The sequence below is a fragment of the Perissodus microlepis genome, chromosome 5 (assembly GCF_051167445.1).
Source record: "Perissodus microlepis isolate ML-2025 ecotype Zambia chromosome 5, ASM5116744v1, whole genome shotgun sequence".
Classification (NCBI taxonomy): domain Eukaryota; kingdom Metazoa; phylum Chordata; class Actinopteri; order Cichliformes; family Cichlidae; genus Perissodus; species Perissodus microlepis.
In genome coordinates, this window is record NC_140465.1 from 26,918,421 (window position 1) to 26,943,126 (window position 24,706).

The 24,706-nt window shown below is 38.1% G+C and overlaps 1 protein-coding gene across 3 annotated transcripts in view; it reads right to left on the bottom strand.

Annotated features, from left to right (window-relative positions):
- The window catches only part of stab1 (stabilin 1), a 156,122-nt gene extending 140,445 nt beyond the window's left edge, over positions 1-15,677 (bottom strand). For all 3 annotated transcript variants that reach the window (XM_084929096.1, XM_084929097.1, XM_084929094.1), the window contains exons 1-7: positions 15,133-15,677; positions 11,284-11,411; positions 10,775-10,890; positions 4,859-4,944; positions 3,233-3,302; positions 1,643-1,738; positions 582-695 (exon numbers count right to left, since the gene is read on the bottom strand). In XM_084929096.1, the coding sequence (XP_084785222.1) occupies positions 582-695; positions 1,643-1,738; positions 3,233-3,302; positions 4,859-4,944; positions 10,775-10,890; positions 11,284-11,411; positions 15,133-15,183 (661 nt within the window). In that variant the 5' untranslated portion in view covers positions 15,184-15,677. The remainder of the gene's footprint in view (positions 1-581; positions 696-1,642; positions 1,739-3,232; positions 3,303-4,858; positions 4,945-10,774; positions 10,891-11,283; positions 11,412-15,132) is intronic.
- Between the last annotated feature and the right edge of the window lie 9,029 nt (positions 15,678-24,706).

The following is a 24,706-nucleotide window of genomic DNA, read 5'->3' on the forward strand; positions in this document are numbered from 1 at the left end:
CATGCTGATACATGGCTCATCTTCAAGCCCTACTTTGAGGATTTGTAAAATCCTCAAATGCTCCTCATTGTCTACAACTAGGAACAGGGCCATGAAAATTTTAACAGCTCCATTTAAAACACTGAAGTTATTGTATTTAATAATTTGCTGATTTTGAGGGGAACAGGAGAGATTTTTAGTCCATTTTTATTTTAGTTTAATTGAACAACTCATGTTATCAGCAATGTACTGTATATGTACATTGCAATGTAAGATTAAAATAGGCTGTGTGACATCACCAGTTTGCAAAGCCCAGTCTGTTTTTTTTCTCTTTTTGTATAAAAAGGTTGGACGTAAGCAAAGACAATATACAAATTGAAACTCTTGTATGCAAATTAATATTTCTTTTCTTTTCTTTTAATTTGCCAGAAGGTTTATTGAAGACTCCAGTTTAAAAAAAAAATGAGAATTTTCTGGCAATAATTTCATGGTTAAGGCTTTAAACAGTTAACATGTTCACTTGGCCATACACACGCTCACTTCTGGTAACAACAGCAGCATAAACTCAAAATTTTCACAAAATAAATTATTATAATTTTTACTTGCGCATTTGTTCTGTGGCGTCTTCCTGTATCCAGGCAAACATTCACATACGGCGGCGTCTCCCTCTCCTTTACAGTATGAGTACGGGCTGCAATTGTTGCACCTCCGATTCTCTGTCAACAACACAAACACGGCAGCAGCTCACTGCAGGCAGCAGTTTAACACAAACAAACAGGTAGTGCGGGGAAACATCATTACCTGAGTATCAAACCACATTTGAGAAGTCCTTTTCAGTCTACTTGTATTTTTAATTGCAGAAAATGTAACCCTTATTGTGTTTCTAAAATCTTTCTTATTCTTAGATCAAAATAAAGTCGGGTTAGTTAATGAAGTTTATTACTTTGAGCTCACAACACAGCAACAATCTCTTTGTTTTATCCCCCCCCCCTCCCCGCCAACATCTAATTTTATCACTTCTGTCTAACCAAGGTTCTTTCTTTTTTAATTTTCACGTTTAAGATGTTTCTGCCAGATTGTATTTTATTGAACTTCTCTAATATAGTTGGCTAATAGCTAATTGTATGTGTTTCAGTCATGTCTATGGTTATAGTCACTTCACATGTGACTATTCTGAGCCAGGAAACAGCCTGTAAATTGATGATCTACAGAGATAATCTGAAAAAAATCATTTAATTATTTATTTTTATACAAATATGTACATTTGATAAATTTCTGGGGGGGGAAGCAGTAAATATTAAATACCATGCAATTTACACTTCTCTCTTACATGATGCCAGTCTTGCTTTTACTGTTTTTAACAAATGCCACTTTAATGTTTAGTTTGCTTTCTTTTTTTTATCAATTTTGTTTAGATATAAATTCCTACACCATCTCATAAAGCCCTTACCAGGCATCAGTGGCACTTTTATTTTATCTGTGTTATTTGTTGTTTATTGTTGTCTGTGCTATTGTTGCTCTTTATTGTGCTGCTGTAACAAAAAATTACCCTTGTGGGATAAATATCTATCTATCAACAGACAGCTAATTATTAATATACATTAATAATGAGTGATGTTTCTGCTAATTCAATACAGTATATTTCATTGTGGTGTGGTCTTACCTTGGTCACAGTTCTTCCCAGTGTATGGTGGCTGACACAAACACTCTCCATCACCTTCAGGACCTTTATTACACACTCCATGTTTACAGTCACACACTGCACACAGAGAGGCAGTTTTTAAGCAGATTTCAGATGTTCTTACAGCTTCATAGTAGTCTTTGAAGGTTTGACTTTCTGCTTTATTTCCTTTTAATGTGAAGAAACACTTCACTGAGCTGACCTGTTTATCTAATAAAACTCATTATGAGCACTTTCATGTTGGATGCACATTCTTTCCACCAGCTGAGTCACTATGCACAAGAAACATGCTTGAGTCAGCATGATTGGATGACAATGTATATATGTCCCCCTCAGCTGGGCTTCAATGCCAGTTAGCTATGCATTTCTTTTGGTTGAGGCACAATGTTAGCTTCCAGGTGAAGAAAAATTATGATTTTATGCTCTCTATGGCCTGTTATATGCAACATGACAATGGCACTGCTTTCCTCTGAAGCAGGTGTTGTGACCAGCATTGAGTGCTGACTGAGATTAGTGTTGTTTTTGAGCTACTAGGGAGTAGTTAGTTCTGCTGACGGCAGAAGTGTTTTTCTTTGACTTTGTTAACCATCTCCTTTTCTCTTTTCAGTGTGTTTTTTTTTTGGCCTTTGCTTTTTCCAGTTATACAGTTGTTACTCGTACTTGATGTAACAAGTACACATAAAGACATGAGAATTCGCAAAAAGTGTAGTGCATGCAGACAGCAGCAGATGCAATGCTAATTTTAGTTAGTTTAGTTGCATGTGAAAGGACCTCCTACTTTCAAGTCTTGTTGAACCCAAGATGGTTGTCATTTTCTAAATGATGCTCCTCACTGCAGTAATAAAGGAGGATAAACACAGGAGATTCTTTCCACACAGACTGTGACTGAGAAGCTGCTGCCATGAGGATGCTGCATCTCTTTGTTTTGGTGTCAGAGTGACCCCTTCTCTATCACATCTACTTTCAAAACATATAAATGTTCAGCTTGAGGCTTTAGAACAGGACAAACCAATGGGTGATGAAGTATACAGAGTCCACAGTTGGTGGATGCAGATCAGTTCCTGATAAGTTTTTCCAAATGTTTTTATGCATTTTGACGAACACAAGGCGAGTGCAACTTAATTCCATTATATTGAAGAAAAAACAACAATCTCATTGATTGTGGCTCAAGAGTTGGCAGTTCTTCTTGTAATCGAAAGGTTGCCGGTTCGAGCCCCCCCAACAGTCTCGGTCGTTGTGTCCTTGGGCAAGACACTTCACCCGTTGTCTACTGGTGGCGCCAATGTCCGGCATCCTCGCCTCTGTCAGTGCGCCTCATGGCAGCTGTGGCTACAATGTAGCTTGCCATCACCAGTGTGTGAATGTGTGTGTGAATGGGTGGATGACTGAATGTAGTGTAAAGCGCCTTGGGGTCCATAGTGACTAAGTAAAGCGCTATACAAATACAGGCCATTTACCATAATACCAGACAGGTCACACTGAGACAAACTAAGCAGATACACTGCACAGAGGAAAATTATGTAAATATGATTTGGGGCAAACTGTGCCTCAGAAAGTAAAGACGGTACCAACCTTTATCACACCTTTCTCCATAAGCATTTGGATTCTTACACTCCTGACAGGCAAAGCCAGTGAAACCATCCTGAGAAGGAAGAAGGTTTTTGGGGGTTTTTAAATTAAATATTAAAAAATATAAATATTACCAAGAAAAAAAAAAAAGAACAACCAATTACTTGAAATCTCTGAACTTCCCCAGCATCTCTTCCTCAATGTAACACAAAAAATGGGATATTTGTAAGAATAAACCTAAATACAGTCAAATTTCCTTTTGCTAACCAAACAATAACCATCCAAAGCCACTGTCTCTGAATCAGAAACGTAAATGGACATAAAGATGAAACCATTGTCAGGGAGCTAAAAGGTTCCTTCATGTTACTGTTTGCATTTCCACTATGATAACCAACTGCAAAGATGGTTCAAATTAGTTATACAGACAGTTACATGTGGGAATCTATTTAAGAGAATGAGTTTACTTTAAGCTTTCAGTGCATCTGAGCTGCAGGTGTTTGTGACAAATGGTGCAAACAAAACAGCACAGCCTGCTCTATAGCTGAAAATGCTTTACAAAGGTGCGAAGATCTTTATTAGAAAGTAACTGTACAATAATCAGAAGGCAACACTTCTCTGATTAACCAGTCATGTTGTTTTCTCTCCCTCTCTTCATATGTATCTCTCTGTCTCTCTTTCTCTGATATGAAATCTCTCTGGACTTAACTGGCCGAATACACTGCAACTTTGATCCATTTCAGACTTTGATTTTTCTTCATGTCTTTTGCATTTGTTCATCTGCTCTTCATCTTACTTCTGCTAGGATGTTGAGTTTTAAAACTGAAGTCTACATGCTTGTCTTCTCCAAGTTTAAACAATCTGAGGAGTAGATTCATAAAAAGTAAAAAGCAAGAACTTCATAGCAAAAATGAATGCAAAAAAGTAATCATTGGCATGATGCCATGCTTCTAGCACAGCCTCTTCTCTCTCTCCCTCTTCCTCTTGTCTCCTTTCCCAGGAACCTCTCTGTGTGATGTCTTTCCTGCAGCTCAGCTGCATTCTCCCTGTGACTTTGATTTAAATTCGGATTGTCTACCTGCCTGCCTTACCGTTTACCTTACCTTACCGAATTCACAGAATTCACAGAACTCTCCTCTCCCCCTTTGAAAGTAGTCCTGAAATTATTTTACTGCAAAATTGTTCCTGTGATTCGATGCGATTTTAGCTTCCACTGATACTGACTACCTTGACTTCAGTCAGTCAAGGTAGTCAGTATCAGTTGTAACTGAAATTAAATTTAAATTCCAACTGGATTAATCACCCAGTCACAGTGCGTGTGAACCAGCCAACATGCAATGCTCAGATGTAACTTGATTGCTACATTTTTTATAAAGTTATGCATGCAAAAACAACAGCAGCCTGATGTTTCACTACAGTGGAAACAAGTGTTTATCTCACTGACAATGGTTCTTCAGTCTGAAATAGTTTTTGGTACTTTGGGGATGGAAACACAGTTAATGAGTACTTTTTTCTTCCTTGAAACCAGGAAAGAAAAGAAAAGAAAGAAGAAACCAGGACAGGTTTTCACATAAAAGTTAATAATGAATAGCATCTCTATAAATACATAAAAAAGAGAGAAGGGATACCAACATTACAGATGCAGGTTCCGTTGCCCAGGTCTCCATCCTGACAGACCCCATTATTGTTGCAGGTCTTCCCAGACCAGCTGGGGCAGGCTGCAGACACACAACAAGTGAAAAATGTGTGATTAGAAAAAATCAGAGCTGTTTATTCAATTTGTGCATTGAACATTTATCCAGTTTGAATTCATATAAAGATTTGGCAAACTGTGTAAGATAACCTGATGATGTCTATCTTAGAGGTAATCTGTGACTAAACTGTGCACTATGCGCAGTGTGGGTTTCAGGCATGCCAGACTGCGAGAAAAGTGATGTGTTGAATCACAAATTACACAGAGATAAAAAAAAACATAACACAGCCATGCGTCACCAGCTAATGTCCTGCTTTCATGAGTTGAAAATGTATCTGAATATTTAAAAGTTTCCAACAGAACTTTATTACTAAGTAGCTCTGTGAAAGATGGAAAATGTCAGAAGACACACTGTTATCCTCAGCAAAGAGAGAATTAAGGCGGTGCAAGAAGTGGATGAGTTGTACTTACTTGTGTGAACTTACACACAAAGTGTTACTACAATCAAACTTATTATTCAATTAGAAATGCCAACAGGACATAACCACATTTAAACAAGCAAGCAGGTGACGTGATGGAAATGCTTCATCTCTGTTGATCATCTGATCACCAGTTGAAGTAGGCTTAGAAAAACCTGATAGTTAATAGAGCAGAAGAGAAAGGCCTTTTTTATTTCTGCTGGATGTTTTAATTATGTCTATAAAAAATAATAAATGTATGAATTTTCATCTTCTACCCTTCCACTGAGTAATCCTAAATCCACTTGTTTCCAGCTCCAAATTTATGTTTATTTATTAGGCTATTTATTTTTGTATTTTTTGAAGTTTTTTACCTTTCTGCACTTTGGTTATTTGCAATAGACAAGCAAACAGGTGATGTGTTTATGTAAGTTAGTTAAGTTACGTAAGTGGTATGATGATATGGCTGCTGTGACAGCATCATTTCCCAACTCTTGGGGTGAACAAAGCATATGTTATCTTTTTATTAATGGATTCATTCTCTGTCTAAAACATGATGTCTTAGCTCCTCCCCATTTACACAAACCTTCTTAGGATTGGGTTTTCCTTATAAACACAGCAGGTGAGTGGGTGGGACTGATATGTTCATGAGATGACCATGCAGTATCTGATGACCATAAGGTATCTGAAGACTGAGCATTTAACTCACAGTGATTACTTGTACATATGCAGATGACCTCCAGCAAATCAACTGACCCAAAGAGAAGCAACAGAGACATATTCCTTCAGAGACACGCTCCACTCTCTGGTTGAAACTTTCTGGGGGTTTGTTTGTTGTTGGGTTTTGTTTTTTTGTTTTTTACTGGAGCAGGATAATGAGCACAAAACCACCTCAAAGCTTTCCCAGGACAAAGAAATCCAAGGACTGCTGACAGTCATGGCCTTCACCCCACAGTCGACTGACCTCAAACCCAATGAACATTCAAGGGGGCACTTAAAGACTGTGAAAGCCAAACACGGCTGACATTACAAGAAGCTCTTTGGAGCACTCTCAGGTTATGGTGGGATAACATCAGTTATACGTCCATGGTGTTAACAAAATTGGGTGCATGTGCAGCCCTAGTCCTTCCATAAAGTGCACCTATTACATCCAGTTCTAACATTGTATTGTTTATCTCAGGTTACAGGCTCAGGAGCACATTTGCATGACTCACAGCTATTGGTCTTAATGCACAAGCTGTTTTAGCTCCTCCTCCATTAAACTTAATTCTTCGTAAACAGATGTTTTTACTGACAGGTGGGTGGAGCTTCTGTGCTCACAAACAGAACTGTGCATACCCAGTGTAGCCAACTTAGCGTTTTCAGACCCTCTTAGCGACTTTTTTTCTAAAAAGCGACTAGCGAGAAATCTGGCTACTTTTTCTGGTGTTATTGGAGACTTATTTATGACGACACATTTGCCGGTCACACAGGAGCAGGGTTGGAATTGTGACATTAAAAAAAAAAAGAAATTTAATTGCTAAAAGAATTTAATTTGTAGTTCTAAATAAACTCTAAATGCATTTAGGACGTTTTTCCTCACTTTATGTCTCTTCCACGATGTTATTTCTCTCTCCAACAACGTATGTTACAATTACATTATGCAAATTAGGCGATGACGTCATTTAGCGACTTCTAGCGACTTTTAGGACAACCAATATCAATTTTCAATACTGAGGAGTTGGCAACACTGTGCATACCTGGCTTGACCATATTAGTTATAGCTGCTCTTCCTGACATCACACAGAGCCAAGATCAATAAAGATTTCCGGGAATGGAGTGTTAAGAGCAGTCTAAATTAATGAGGAGGTAGATAACGAGGAAAACTATAAGTTTATCCTTTAAACCAAAATATAAGCATATGAAACAGTGTCAACAGAGTCATGCAGATTTTTTGGGAGCCAAATATAACAATCGAAATAATCTGTGGCATTGTCTTCTATGATCAGTGGCGGAGGGGGGGTGGCTTACTGGGCTTAAGCCCGGGTTGTTTTGTCAGAAGCCCGGGGTCTTTTGGGGTGTAATTTTTTCATAGTTAGATGCCTGGCTGACAACTGTATAAAGCAAAAAAGTACACACAATATTCGAAGCACATAGTGCACACTGTGGGAATTTACGACTGTGCGTAAATCCCCCCTAATATTGGTATGATCCGAGCTCAGGCACTAAGCGGGGCGGGGCAGCTGCTGCCTACGAGTGCGCTGTTGGAGAAACAGAGCCAGGCAGACAGAGGAGAACTGAAGTTCGACCAGTGACGGTGTATCACGAAAGATTGATATCAAACTGATCACTTGACCCATATTACGTTACTTGCTCTTCAAGTGAATCAACAAATGGCGAAATTAAAAGCCAAACAACAACAATGCTGTTTCTTTAGAGAGTCTTAGCTTACATGTGTGTTTATTTCATATTTTCAGTTGTTACCCTCCACGGCTAAATAAATCGGTTTCAGTAATGCACTGATATACAAGAATGGACATAAGGAGCTTCTTTCAAAGAAAAAACTTTACATACACTTTATGGAAAACACAAGAACATTTTTTTACTGTACAACATCAATTTAGAGTAAACTTGTTTTGTTTTGGATAAATAAATATTGAAATATCTTTTGAATTAGTTAAATGTCAGAATGAAGAGAGACAGAGCTGTCTATTTTTTATCACTTTCATCAAATTTAGGAGTACATATACACTAAGTTTATTGTTAATTAATAAGAAAACTCCAGACGATTCCATTCTGAGCTGAAGAAGCTTCTGGTAGGTTAGTAGAGTCCATGTGAGTAAATTGGTGGCACAGCTGTGGATGCATATATAAGGCAAAACACAGAGCCTGTTTCTGTGACATGGGAACATCAAGAGATGTCAACCAAAACACCAGGAAAAGAACTGTGGCTCAATTTTGAATACAATTTGGTGCCATTTACAATTAAGAACTACAGATAGTTTCTCTCTTTACTCTTAAAGTTAACAAATATGTTTTTTATATTTATCAATCTAAAAAAATAAACATTTAGTCTGATTTGATGTTACAATTAAAAAAGTGTTTGTGTTTTGATCTGAAGAGTATGTAAATATCTGGTTTCAACTGTATATTTGATGATTGTCAGCACAAAGAGGGAGAGAGAGGAACAGAGAGGGAGATGGAGAATGAGGACAGAACAGAGATGGAACAAGAGCAGGTGAGACACACATGTTAGTCAAATGGTTGTTTACCAAAAGTATCAGCGTATCATAGGTACTCATGTATCTCGTACCTGGTGTTTCTTTTTAGGTTTGCTATTTTTCAAATTCTACATTTATTAAGTTATGCAGGCTTGTTTGCACAACAAGGCTAAATAATTATATAAACTTTTCTCAATCTAAATAGTGTACTTTGGTAGAATTAAAAAATAAGTGTAGTGCAGGTCTATGATGATTTTTAGTGCTACTATCATCTAGTTCTGATTCTGGTTCTGTCTTGGTTAAATCCTAAGTAGTCCTGATTTTGAACTGTTGTAGTCCTGTTTTAATTCCGGATCAGTTCTGGGTCTGGTTGAATTGGGGTTTAGTCCCTGTGTCTTGATACAGCCCCGGCTTTGTTCTGCCTTGCTGCTTAATTAAAAAGCTAGTTTAAGGTGTCCTGCATATGTGATATATATTTTTCCCTATATGAAGTCATTCTTTTTTGAACAAAACTCAAAACAGAGCCTATTAATCTTTCAGTCATTTCTAAACACCCCCCCCAAAAAAAAAAAAAAAAATCCCACATGCATACTACCCTTTAGGGCTAAGCCCCGGGTGTTTCAAATGTCTGGCTCCGCCTCTGTCTATGATTAAGATTTTTGTCAAGTATAAATATATATGACGTTTACTTACTAGACTATGAAATGCGATACATACGTTGTCATTAATGGTGTACTGGTAACAGTGTCACAGTAAAATATGGGCAGTAAACGGCAAACCCACATTAATTAGCTGGGCTAACGCTAGCTTTGCTCAGAAGATCTCAAAACTAGCTAAAAGTGCCTTTATGTTGATGACCGTTAAACATTGTCCTAAACAACAGACGTTATCACTTAGTTCTTCTCGTACAAACACAGTACAGCTTACATACAACTCAATTTTCCAGAAAAACACATTCACGACTTTATCTTTTTCTACCTGTAACAGATAAATTACACACTGGGACCATAGCGTTATGTGATTGGTGGAGAGGAGTAACAATCAGTCAAACGACCAATCAGAACTATGATATAAAGGTACAGCCCTGCCTTCTTATTATTTATTGTTTTATATCATTTTCTTTTTGTAGTGACTCCTAGCGCTTGTTTAAGTTTAGTTTTTATTGTTTGAAATGTTTCGTTTCCCTATTGTTTTATTAGTTTGTCTGTTTGGTGTTTAAAAAATTATTATAATATTGTTTTCTTTTGTTTTTTTGTCAGGGGAACATTTAAGAATCCTCCAAAAACAGAAATTAAAGTCGACAGAAGCAAGAATGAATTTATGTGTGTGAAAGGGAGGCAGATGGAAAGGTGAACATGCAAGGAGCAGAGGTAGAGAAGGTGGAGTCAGTGTCATAAATGTGCATTTTTTTTAACCTGCTTAAATCAATAAAGTTATTTCTAGTTTGAGTTTCAAATTAGCTAAAAGCATTGTGTCCTCTGCTGAGGGAATATACTGTATTTCGGTTGACTGTTACTACAGTCAACCATCAAAACCTATAAATATTTTTATGTTTGATCCAGTCAGCTGCTCAGTCTTTGTTGAACTCTATTAACCAGAACGCAGATTAGAAAATGAATCAGTATTTTGAAATCATTTATGTTTAAATGCATCATTTAAAGCTGGTTATTAAAGTTATTTCTACCTGTTCTTCACCAGTATCAGAGTTCAGTTCACAGGATAACCTTTAATGTTTAGATGTTTCCTTTTTAGACTTGTGCAAAGTTATGAATTCATAAGAGTAATGATTTTCTGCATTACTCTCTTTAATTTTATTATTATTACTTTTATTGAACCAGGAAGTCCCACAAAGATCAAATCTATTTTACAAGGAAACCTCGCCAAGGCAGCAACCATACAAACTCAAAACATCCTTTTTCTTATTTGCAGCACATTTGTTGCTTTCTGATCTTTTAGTTTTTATATTATTTGTAGATCTTGATCACCTACACATCTGATAATGTCTCTGACTGAGGTAGGTGGTGCTCATTTGATCCATTTTGTAGAGAAGTTGTACGATCCATTAAACACTGCTGCAGACTAAAGCAGGAAGTCTGGGTTTAAATGTGATCAAAATTATGGCACAAATGATAGTTCATCATATGTACTTTGTGTGTGTGTGTGTGTGTGTGTGTGTGTGTGTGTATGTGTGTCTTACAGAGACACAGCGGTCCCCAGTGCTGTTGGCAGCACTTTGGCTGCATGACGTTCTTCACACAGATGTGCTGACATCCCTCCAGCTGCAGCTCCCCGCTGCCGATGTTCACCACATAACTGCAGCACAGCGAGACTCGAGGTAAACAAACTGCCTTAATCATACCACTGCTGCCAGCACTACTAATTACTACTGCAAATCTCACAGTTAGCATTCATGAGACGTCCTTGAATCTAAGCTTTGTATGATTAATAAAGGTGGAATTATGTTGCTGTCATTATTTATTTAACAGGGAAGGTGCATGTTAAGGTACACTGGCATAAAAAAGATGTAAACATGTCAGATTTTGGCAGAACTGTTCGTTTACAACAGTGATCCTAGAGGAGGGTCACATGAAACAATATGCAAAAGACATACAGGTGTACAACATAACACACATAAAGGCATTGCTATAGGTAAGCTGTTCCAGTCTTCACTTCATGTTAACTGTGGGTATGAAGCTTGACCTGTACCTGCAGTTGGTGATGCCAGTGCTGCTTAAGCCGCGGGGGCAGCTTGCAGTGATGGCAGCAGCACAGGAAGTGCAGTCTGTTTGTACCTCCAACCTCTGCAGGATATCACATCGACCAGGAGGAGGAGTCTGAGGAAGGAGAGGAGCTGTTTACAGTCTTATACCACTCTCTGTCCACATTTCACAACAATATGGACAGACCCCTGCAGATTGTATTCTAATACATCTCTGTTTTTAACGAGCAACAATTTGTGATAAGACATCTTCTGATATTCCCACAACTGATATTTATAACTAACAATCACTACTACAGGTATCAGTATCAAGCAGAATAAAGATAATAACAGGTGTGGCACAGCTGTTGGTAAGATCGATGGTAAGAGTAGTTGTATCATTACAGTAGTAATAATACAACAGTAGTAATTGCAGAACCCGTTTTTACAGTGCAAACCAAACTGCATTCTTTAAATGCATTTTAAGACTTGATGTGTGTTTGATTAAATTACAGAGTGCTGGTATCATTTCATCTTGTTTTTACTAAAATAACTGACAATGACGACTGCCAAGAAAAAATAAGGAATAATTACCAGCAAATTAAAATAACCTCAAACCCTTACATACATATATAAGAGTTTTCACATTAACAGCAGTTCTTTTAGAAAACTATGAAAAGTTGCAGAAGGTTGACAATTTTTTAAACTTATTTAGACAAAGGCTCTCAAACTCTACAGCTGGGATTATACTCTATACTCATACATCCATCTCTGCTTATCCATGTCAGGGTCGCGGGGGTGCTGGACCCTATCCCACCGTCACCAATCTGACACAGGGCTAACACAGAGGGACCGACAACACAATGAACGCACAAGCATCTAAGTCTTTTGGATGCCTTAGTAGACTGTAGCAACCAGGAATTGAACCACCAACCTACTGATCAGAAGCTGACCTGTTCTGCGGCACGTTCATGATAAAAGCGGAGACCGTGTAGTGGTGAATGGATGTTTTAACTTATTTAAGTGAAGTAAAAACTTGAAAGTACATTCTGCCTCCGATTACTGAAACTGTGTATGACTCCAACTCATAATTGCTGTTTGGTTAAGTTCTGGAGCACTTCATCATTTTCACACAACAAATTCAGTCTGCTGTTTGATGGCCTGCACTGTGAACGTTATTAAAACAGCCCTGGTGATGATACAGCAACGTCAGCAGAGTTTTCTTACTTACAGACAGTGGACTAAATGTTATGGAGTCTGCAGGATGTGGCTCTTTAACACAGAGACATTTTTTTGGGTGTTTAACCCATAGGAGGAACCAAAAGTCAGACCAATGCATCCTTTGTTGCTTCAATACCGGCCAGATATTGCTCAATGGATCCGTTCTATAAACAAACAACTGAGAGACTGTTTGGGAATGGATTTTAAAAACGTAAAAGTGTAAGTGTAACTGAAATATTTCAACAACTGCACACAGTGCCACAGTATTATTTACAATCTCATAATGAACTGTAGTAACTGTAAAAATCCCTCTGATGTTTTATCCAGCAACATTATTGGCATGAATGCAAAACTAGTGACCCAGTTTAAATTACACTTGCCCAACATATTTATTTTAAAGGTTTAGAGGTTTTAGAGGTTTAGTAATAAATTTGATAATGTTGGCTGGGCAACATGAGATAGGGGTAGTTATATAGAATTCAGTGATCATTTACATTATCACTTTTCAGGTGGTCTGGTGGTGGTGGTGGCAAGAAGCAGTGGCAATAGAAGCATGAAGTTCCACTAACATCAAACGTATTTTTCACGGTGGCAGTGATACATTTTGCACAAAACATAAATGTCCAGAACAAGAGAAATACATCTCCTTCAGCATGTTCCTCAGGTCTTTCTGCAGAGACACTCTGCAGTGTGTAGTAAGAAAACACAGTTTTCCTCGTATCTGCTTTTTGTTCTTTGTTTACATTTAGTTTTGTGATGGAAGACTTTGACCAATCACAGGCTTTTCAGACCAGACCAGAAGTAAAAAATGGCATTGCAAGGGATGAAGCAGCTGCCTACACTTAACAGAATGGGGTTTAAGTCCTGTATGAGGCCAGAAAAGAGCCTGGCTTCTGAAGCAGGTGCAGATGCTTGTCTGCTGTTAAGGGCTTAAAACAGAGTGATGAGAGCTGGAGGGCAGTTTTCCGTGTTCAAATTACAGTTTTTATTTGTTTGTTTGTCTGTAGATTTCTGCCTCATGCAGCTTTAAACTCAGGATATCTTGTCTGAGTTCATGAACTACTTGAAAATACAATACCTTTAATATTTGGAATATCTAATTATAATGAACTTTCCAACTTTCCAAAGCGCTATCACTTCTTACTAAGCTGGTTTAGGGCCTAAATATATCACAGGAATACCTTTTTTAACAGCTTTGTTTGTGTTGGTACACAAGTACAGTGTATGTACAGACAGATATACCAAACTGTTTTTAATGTGATTAATTATTGTTTTCAATCACTTTTACGCAATAAAGAATCAACCTGACTCGCTGCTCCAGGTCTTTCAGCAAAAACATTACAAAGTAGAGATTATTAAAGGAAAATTACTACAAAATCAAAGGCTGTGATATTAAGAAAACATGTGCTTATAAAAATCTGAGAAAAGTTGTAGGAGAGCACAACCTGACAAATGGCCTCACTTTGTAATTTCAAGGTTAAATATTTTGAGTTTCTGAAATTGTTTAGCCCTGTTACGCTGATGCAACTCTGTTTTAAAAAACTCTGGGTCTCAGTTGCAGCTTTACTCATTTGTATCATGCAGATATGTCTATGATGTGGAAGTTCCAGGTTTGCAGTAGCAAATGATTGACTTTACTGTATACACAGTCCCATGCGTAGTTTGTCACACTGAGCTGTTTAATGTTTGTCGTTTATGTTTACAGCTAAGCTGTTTGGGTTGTTTTTTCAATTCACCTTCATATCACAACAACAAAGCTTTAACATCTCTGACAGTCTCAGGTTAAGTTCATCAGTGGTGATACTGAATTAGAGAAAGTATAGTTACTCATGCCTGCATAAAGTAATAGAAATACACTAATATACTGCTTTATTGTCATTAAAAAACAATTACGCATTGAATGCTAACTGATACTAAATTTCAAAACAGTTGTATTGAGTTTTATTTGTGATCAAATAGTGCAGTAAGCATGTAATCATAGTGTTTACATCATGGAAACATTTCACTGTTAAGCTCATCTAAAAAAAAAAAAAAAAAGCATGTTACAGTGATCCATAATGTTCATTTTTCTGTGTTCTGCAATTTTCAGATTCAAAATGATTCATTTTTTCCATCATAAATTCTGCTCAAGCTTCTTCAGACTTATTCAATCCAACCTAATTTTATTCACAGAGCACTCTTTAAAAACAAGAGTGCTGTACAAAGCGCCAAAACACGCCACAACAAATCAATAAAAAAATAAACAAGAAGGTAAGGACACACCACTCTCATTCTAAATTCAAAGCCAAGGAATAAAAATCAGTTTTAAAATGTGGTTTTAAAACAGGTAATGAGGGGCCATCCTAACATGGGGAGGGAGATCATCCCACAGTTTGGGGGCGAATAGCTAAAAACGTCGATCTCCACTGGTTTTCAGCTGACCTCAGTGGCCTTGAGAGAGTGTCAGAATCTCAGATATGTGCAGTGGTGCTGATTCATTAAAGGTTTTAAAAATAAATTTTAAAAAAACATCTTAAAAAGGAGTAATGGAGAGAGGTGTTAACCACGCAGTTACATTTTTGACATTTACATCCATGATTCAAAGACAGTAGGTGGTACATGACCTCAGCGTGGTGGTGTAGTTGGAGGTGTGTTACCTGTTGTTTCACTGAAGGTAGCAAGCAGAGCAGTGGCAGCAGCAGCAGCATGGCTCAAAGTCTCACATCCAGATACAAAAACAAACCTACTAATCCTCCTCAGTAAGCAAAACAAAAATCAGTTAAAAATAATATAAAGAATATGTCCAGAGAGTTGTAACTAAACTCGTTTCCTGCTCCCGTGTCAGCGCTGAACTTCAAATAAAACCTGAACTACTAACTACAGGAAAAAATACAGATAGCAACATCCTCTATGCAGGAAAAACAAAACGATTAGAACACAATAGCCAAGTATTCCTCAGATAATGATTGGGAAAGCTGAAGTAACCTGCTGCTTAAAGACGTGGAAACGCTGGAAAAATGTAAGTACTTAGTGAAAAAAAAAATCCAAAAAAATACACAGGGTTGATCCAACCAACAATTAACAGCAGGCTCACTTGGGACGCTGTTATGTGGGAAATGACCAACAAACAACAGCAAACGAATGAACTCTGAGCTCAGCGTGCAGCGAGGCAGAGAGGCTGCAGCGACTACTTGTGTCACGTCTTTCCTCCCTAATCTAGGAAGAGAAAGAAAGAGGAAAAAACACACAAAGTGGTAGAATAGGAACCTCCCAGTAGGAAGGTCATCACCTCCTACCACTCCCCCAGTAACAGCAGAGACACTTGTTTTATTCACAAGAGAATGAGCAATATAGTCGCACACAAACACACCCATGGAAATCAACTGTGATGACTTCAGACCACAGATTCACAAACAGCCATGAGATAAACATCAAAACAGAACTTTACTTTAGTTAAAGATATCAAAAAGCTGGACAGTATGTAGTGAAATTTTCCATTTTCTGTCTGCACAGACATACCCAGACATCCCTCTCCCTGGTCACCCCCTCTCCCCAAGAAGAGCTGGAGGAAGTGAATTGCCACTGTGTGCCCTAGAGATCCTCTGGGGGTATGTTTTTACGGAGGATTTGCCTTTCCCAAGGCAAAATGGCTCTTAGTGACGAGCCAGACCATATGGAAAAGATATATATAAATCTTATAAAGTTTGCATCTGTCTTGTGTGAAACTTGTATGAAAAGCATACAAGAGTGAAAACACATATAAGATCCCTTGAAAAATTATATAATGAAACTTGTATGTTTTGGATACTTACTAAAACAATATATGAAAGTAATGAGAAAGTGGCCACTTTCATGAGTAAATCATACAAGCCTTATATGACTCACTATATGAAGTAGGCCACATCTTATGCAAGTCTTTTGTAAGTTTTTACTATTTCTTTTCCATATGGGAGACCAAGTGTGATTCATAAGACCCTAATGGCAGAGATAACTTTGCACTGACAGGGGTCCCACCTAGGAGCCAGGTCTGTGGACCCTCCACCCACAGGAGGGGTTGTAGGTTGCAGTGAGGCCTTGGTGGTCTGATCTCCGGTTACTGAAACTGAAATAGTGAAATCCTAATATACTCTTATCCAAGGTTATTATTATCATTAACTAAAACTAAACTACAAACTAAAAGTAGGTGTTAAAAATAACTTGTTTATAAACATACAAAGTACTCTATAAAGTAACTGAAATGATACTATCAGCTTAGACAAATAACTAAGGAAATAATAAAAATAAGCAGGAAATGTATTCAGTTTCAGTCAGTGAGGTCAGATTTGTCAACACGGCAACGCTTATAAAACTTTGGCTCATTTGTTCACTTGGATGTATAACAGGAAGTGTAGTAACATCTGCTCAAAACTTCTTTAATCTTGTCCCTAAAAATACCACACACACACGTTAAAAACACAAAAACTAAAACTTGCAATGAAACTTAAAAAAAAAAAACTCAATAGAACCTAAAAAACATTCAAACCAAAAAAACACAAATAAAAAAAAATCTAATTCACGCTGTAAAATAACTAAAACTAAACTGAAATTAAGATTAAAATGATTAACAATGAAATAGAAACAATATTAGTGGCAATATATATAAAACTATATTTAAAGAAAAGAGATTTCAGACAAGCAAAGCAAAAGGAAATTCACTGACTTGTGTTACTCCAGGTAACACAGGCTCATCTTGCTCGCATGTGTAGTCACCCCTAAAAGCCTGTTTTGACCCAGGACAAACCCTGATGTTGGATCTCAGACCATGCAGCACTAACCAGCAGAGTAACTGCATTTTTACTTATTTTCTGTATCTTCAGCCTTGCCAGCCTGTGACTCGCACTCTGGATCAACCTGACCGGTGCTCTCTCTCCTCTGCACTCTCTGTGTGGTGAGTGTGTGTTTATTTACTGGAGTGAAGACAGGTGTGTTTAAGCTTCTTGAATCAATACCTCTTCCACAGACACTTAATAATGCCTCAGTCTGAGCGTGTTCACCATTGCCATCTTTCTATTTACCAATCAGATGTGACAAGCGAGGTGTGGATCTGACTCTGTAAACTCTCTGCTCATTGGCTAACCACTTGTGACAGACAAATTATTAATAAGAAAGCATATCCTGGAGCAGATCCTCTTCTATGACTCTTAAACTGGAAAAAAAAAAAATTAATGAGATGTTTTATTCACTATGACCTGAAACCAAGTGACCAAGCCCAAACGTGTTTCCTGATGTCAAAGAGTGAGGGAGATAAGAGGCGTTTTCCCATAGATTTCTATACAGTCTAGTCTTTTTGGAGCCAGAGCAACCGCCCCCTGGTGGCCAATCAAAATTTGCATTGCGGTCAGGAAGTCTGACAGAGGAACGGCAAAGACAGTGCAGTTGTATTTCAAAATAAAAGCCCCAGAGTAGACTAATTGTTCTTCTTGTAATTTGAAGTTGTACAAAGGACAGAACAGAACTAGGGCGCAAAGTCACAGATGTATCTACAGACTAGTGTACTCCTGAAATTATCGGCTAAATATTTTGATAGTTTGAGATCTCAAATGGGATATGACAGTGCTTCATTTACTCTGACACACTGGGATCTCTCAAAAATGACTTCTCTCCATTAAAATATGTGCTCTTGCAGTGTTAAAATGCAGTTATATTGTTTTTAATTCTCTAAAGCAGAATGTTTTGAATGACCTCTAACTAATGCTACTAAATATTTGTAATAGATGGTGATTAATGATATTCATCCTGCAAGGTGTGTCTCAGAAGAGCAGCAGTGAGATTGTGAGAATTCGTCTCCTCTCCCAACCCAGAGCTTCAAGCGGATTTCCCCTCCTGCTCGTTCCAGTGTAGCGGTGTGATTTGGACGGATTTCCTCGTGAGCTGACACAATTCCCCGTCTGCTTCGAATGACAACCGTGAACAAATGCAAAAGCGGTGTTTCTTTCCTGTTTTAATCCAGCCAGGCTCGATAAACAGACACAGCAAGGTGACTGTCACTGGAGACAGGGTCAAGGGTCAGACAGAACAATAGCAGGAAGCGAGTGGTTTACCACAGTTTACTGCCTTGCTCACTGACTTTCCAGCGGCAGACTTTATTCTGACAGATGTTCCAAACTGCTAAAAGAATCTAACCACGAGTCAGAAGCTTTTTAAGTTTCCCTCATGTTTACAAGTTGCACTATTTTGCTGTTTCATCTGGTATCCTGGTAAAAACCATAGACTGTATATCAAAGATGAACGCAGCCGCTTTGGCAGCACCCATTAGTCTACCATTAAAGTTTCAAGCTGAGCATTTTGGTCATCGTCCTACTGTATATGACTGAGAAGCCAGTTATGGTTCCCATCATTGGGCCATAAGTGACATGGAGTTCTCGGCTTGCAGCATGTACAGTGCAGCGATTCCCATTAGCAATCAGAAGGACAAAGAAGGGAAGCAAGGCTGAGTCGCCTTAAAGATTTACACACAGTGTCACGGTCGGATCACTCCTGACACCTGGATTTGAAAAGCTAAGACAAAAACAAAATGCTGAGACTGTGGGTGATGTCATGGTGGCCATGAGCATTTTTCACGTACAGTCTTTGTTTGCAGCCTGTTGGTCATTCGAAAGAAAGCAGGGTGAAAACTCCATCTTAGTGTAAAAAATGTAAACTTTTAACAATTAAATGTCAGCGATTTTATTAACGGGAGACTCAAAACTCCATGATTAGGGACAGTAAATATTAAATTAAATTTAAATTTAAGCACTAATGAAGTTGAATGAGTTCAATAGTTATATGATTTCTGATTTTATGAGTTATTCTGTTTTCATTGTATGCATAAATTTATATATTATTTACTCCAAATTTGTTTATGTGTCTTAATGCATCACATTTACACTTTTATTGGGGAGTTCAAGAAATATTCAGCCTCTAATCGACTGATTCGTGTTTTTGGGCATGAATGTCCAACCTTTGTGTTTGTAACAATGAAGTCTTTCATCTGTTCTGTCTCATATGTACTGACTTGGGTCCATGTTCATGTTTACTAATTAAAAAATGAATTAAGGTTGAAAATGTCCATGTTAGGAAACAGGGGGAGTCAGTGGAGTGAATCAATTTACAGTCTTTTACAAGATTTGGTTTATTTTTAATATGTTTTTAAATTTAAATAGGTTCTTAATAACATTAAAAATGGGATGCTACGAAACAGATTGTTTAAACTAAATTAGCTGAGCACAAGCATTTCTTGAGGGGCCAACAATAGGTAAAAAAAAAAGTTGATCTTGTGACACATTTTGATTGATAGCCCCACTAGCTGCAATAGTAATGCACTTTCACTGTTTCAAAACCTTTGGCACAATCTATGGGGGGGGGGCACGGATGTCCCTGTGTCCCAGTGACCTCAACCTCAGTAAATGCCTCCGATCAGCACTGTGAGCTGGAAATGAGAGACAAGAGCAAAAAAAAACACACGCACACAAAAAACAATGAAAGACATGAGAAAGATCGGGAACAATTACTGCTAACAACACCATTCACTGCGGACTCTTCGGTGATCCAAACATGAATCAGACAGAAAAGGAGAGTGGCCTGAGACGAAAAATGCCTCGAGTCAGCCGGAAAACAGCCAAACAGATGAGAAAAGCATGACAGATAAGAGGAAACGAGAATGGATTTACTATCAGTGTCACATCCCTCTGGTGTTCCCTGGTGCCTCTCTGTTCCAGCTGTTTGTCAAAGAAGCCTTTAACTGCATTCAGCAATATCCAGAACACCTCGCAGCGCTCCATGTACCAGGTTAAAAGTGGTTCACAAGTTCATGCAAGTTTAAAATGTGCAGCTGATGTGAGAAGGTTTGATTCTTTGCTTCTGAGCTCAAGATTTGAGACGTTCTACACATGTTATTATCATCTTTGTCTGATCTGAGAAAATTCACCTTCCCATCTGCATGTTTTCTTAAACAAGAACGCATCGATGCAGAGAGCATCGTTTCATGATATTTTTATTACAGTATGATGACGTCAGCCTATTATGGCATCATTGTACTCATGGTGAGCTTTAACAATGATGGTCAAGTTCAAATGCTTAGCCAACCAAGGTACTCATGTCCCTCAAGGCCTAGTATATTGTTGTGAATTTTGAAGACGATCCATAAAAATGGTGGGTAATATAAAGTTTTTACTGATTTTCAGATTTGATGTGAACTTGACTTTAAATTTCACCAAAATTAAATCAGCTTGAGCTGTTATTGGTGTCCACCATCATGGAAAATTTTTAACATGATATCTTGAAAACTGGATGCTAGCTTGCTAACAGACAGACAGACAAACCAACACTGTTGCAGGCTCCCTCCCTTTGGTGGGAGCATAAAACAGCCTTTATTCTGTTAAATGTTGGCCACAAAGTAAAATTGGGGCACTGTGCCATTATGTACAAAAGGGAGTTGACTCAGCTGGTTTTGGATGCTAAACCAAACTAAACTGTGAACTCAGTCAAATCAAACTGTAAACAGATAATGGTAATGTTAGCAGTACATCTGTCGTATAGCAAGAAGTCTTAATTGCCACATTTCATGTTTAATGTTCATGATTTTAGTTGCTCAGCTATTAATGTTAGCTAACTTTAAAGAAAGCTTTCACAGGACTCTCTGTACTAACAGATGACCTAATTTTTGACGCTACTTTGGTATACAATGGAGTTCAGGGTCCACACTCATAAACTCAAATCATCACGCCTCCATCACCATGCTGACAGGTGTCCAAACATCTCTGCTTTGGTCTCATGTGTACAAAGGACACTGATCCAGAAGTCTTTGTGGTTTATTCAGATGCAGTTTTGTAAACCTAAGCTTGGGAGTGATGTTCTGTTTTTTAAAGAGTAGAGGCTTTCTCCTGCCAACCCTTCCAAACAAGCCACACTTGTCCAGTCTCTTTCTAACTGTGCTGTCATTAACTTTAATGTTTAGCATGCTAACTGAGGCCTGTAGAGCCTGATATGTAGCTCCTGAGCTTTTTGCAGTTTCTCTGAGTGTTGCGCAGTCTGACCTTGAGATGAATTTTCTGGGACATCTATTCCTGGTGGCTGTCTTGAATGTCTTTTTTCTTGTGAATAATGTTTCTCACTGAAGAATGAATGATGTCTTCCCTCCTTGGTGTTGGGTTAAGACACACCTGAATGCTCCAGACCAGCAAACTGTTAAAACTACTTCTACTTAAATCTATTAAGCAAAACTAAGGGTTACTTAGTTTTTCACACACTGTTTCTTCATTCGGGTTATTTTGGGTAATTTCTGTTAAATAAATAATGAAACACTGTTGTTGTTATCTGATTTTAATCTAACTTTAAGACTTGGAAAGGAACAAATGATTTCTTTATGTCCTGATATGTAAAACCTTAAAATTATAACTAAAAGAGGGTGCTCCAAACAGCAGAGGTAATAGCACAGTTCTCCTGTGCTTGCCCAGCTAATCCTTTGTTCCCCCAAAATCATTTATTAAGTCATGATGGCTCTTTTTAGTTTTATTTCTTCACATGAAAGCAGAATATTGGGTCTAAATTATTTCCTATTGGTCTTTTGACCTGCTGGAAGGCACAGAATGGCAGGCATGGGTCAGATAACAAGCTTTGCTGATCAGGCACTTCCTGGTACAGTATCTCTGGCCTTGGCCGGTTAAAGTGTCCCTAGAAAGGAAATCAGCCAATCTTCATGATGAGCAGCGTCAACAGACAGGAAATAGAGGAAGTTGAATGAGTTGAAAGTCGGCAGTGTTTTTCGTGCCACTAAACCACCAAGTCATCAAAATCTCACTACGTGGTGACAGTGATTTACTGCTGACGGGTACCAGGAGATTAGAAATACTGAGGTCATGAGTCAAAGTCAACCAACAACCTGCATTTGAAAATTCTCAGAAGTCGTGCAGACGTTTTTGAGGGTTTTTTTGTTTAGCTTCCGTAAAATTCCAAACCACTCTGTTATATCCAGACATAAAGGTATAAATCCTGTTTGAAAGCCTCCGTCACACAGCCAGGAACACTATCTGATATAGAAATTCTGAATATTTTAGAATTTCTTTTTGGCATAAGAGGATGAACTCCAGATCATTCAAAATAAAAGTTTTTAGGCCGATTATGCGACCTCCTCTACCCCGAAGGCTGCAGTCCCCCCCTCGCTAAATGATCTGTATCGCCTCACAGCTCCAGAGCTGTGGAGGCTCGATCTGAGCATAAGCGGTCTGGAGCTGAGAGGAAAATCATATATAATCCCACGGGGCCCAGATATGTTTGGATTCCCTTGATGATGCAGATGAGTTCTGGTGTGCATTTCCACTGAGCTGTAGAGGAAATGCAGCAGCACCACCTCCACACTGCTTTTTTAATTTAAGCCAGAAAAAAGAAATAAGACAGATTTACTTAGGTGAAATGTCCAGTAGGTAAACTGCTTGATTTATACATTCATTCTTTTATCTGGTGCTTAATTACAACTTTTGTCTTATTTTAGTCATAAGACTAAGAGCAAAGGGTTCAGACATTTTTCATAGTGCATGTTATTTAACAGAATTCAGGGTCATTATGCTCAGCTACATACTGAACTTAGAGGATAAAAATAAAGCAGCGATCCTGTCGCAATAGTATCGATTGGATACCAATACCAGCATTGTTATCGATAGTCAGATTGATCCAGCCCAGCACTAGTGCAAACTCAGTTCAGCTTTGGTGTCATCAGTGTCAAGATGCCAGGTTGGTCCCAGGTTGGTGGTAAAGGGCTTACAAGTGAGCTGGGAACATAAGTAACGCTAAAAAATATATCTTTCCATTTCTCACTAGAACCAGAAGAAAAGTTGCTCCATCAGGCGATGGCATACCGATGTCGTAAAGGGATGTGACAATCCGTTAAAGCAGCACTTTAATGGAACTGTTGTGCAACCTTATTGTAAAAACTCCTGGAAACACCCTGGTGTATTCACTTCCTGTACACTATAAATACAAGCAATGTTCTTACTGAACATAAACTGGTGCATTTAACCCAATATATATTCTGCTTTTCAAATGTAACTTTCTGATACTAAGCTATTTGGATTTTTGGTCACATATTGAGGAGTACATGGCCAAAAATACAAACATTGATACTAAGCACAAAGACTCACGGGACTGTAAACATTTAGCTTCTAATCTGTAATCATGTTGTGGTTATTACTTCAGTTCTGTTGTGTTTAGATTTTAATTGTTGTGGATGTGTGATGAGGTTTCAGGTGTGCATGTGGTTACAATTTGGCCACCATGACGACGCTTCAGTAGAGATCAATGAGTCGCTGCACTGATCGTTCAGGGCTGGTACCAGAGTTCTATCTGGACGCAGCGTTTTCAGTGGGAGAAACATCCAAGTGACTTCTTCAGTCTCAGCCGACTGCAGGTTTCCCCAACCAATAAATTTGCATAATCACTGAAAGTAGCACCACTGGTGGGCTGAGAGGTCAGTTTCTTGATCATTAATATGCAAATTGTTATGACCCTTGATTAACAACCATTGATCACTGACAATTGATCAACGGCCATGAATACCATTCACAGAGTTGGGGAATGCTTCTTTTAACATTTTAAATACTGACAAAAAAGCAATTTATGGGGACGTTATTTTATTGTTTTTTAGCTTTTTTTTTTTTTTTTAAAAAATAAAGGGCATTTAACTTAAAATTAAAGAGAACTCCTAATCAACTCTAACTTGTCCTTCTCAAATAGATTTTTAATTTAACTGAAGCCAGCTTATCAAATTTTGCAGTCTGAGTTTTAAGGCTTGTCAGACAACCTGCTCATCGGCTACTAAAATATCACAAATACAAAAAAGGATATTTCTACTTTGCAACAACAAATTATTTATCTTCTGTCACCACAATATAAAGGTAAAGCACAAAAGCACAGTGGAGTCCTCACGGTGACTGAGGTGTGAAGGAAAACATGCAATTTTCAGTCTTTATGAGTTTTACTTCTGCTGAGCTAACAGAATGAGTAAGAAACTGACTTCTAGTGTAATCAGCACATCACTCGCAGTTCTTTTTATTTCTTTTGCTGCCGGTGAGCCGGACATTTGTCAGTCATTTTCCACAGAAGCGCAGAGTGAACAGACCTCCTTTGGTTTTGGTCAGATTGCTGCATCAGCTGAAAAGTTTGCAGACTGTGGTTAAATCCTGCTGATTTTTTCAAAGAACCAAACCGCCAAAATAGGAA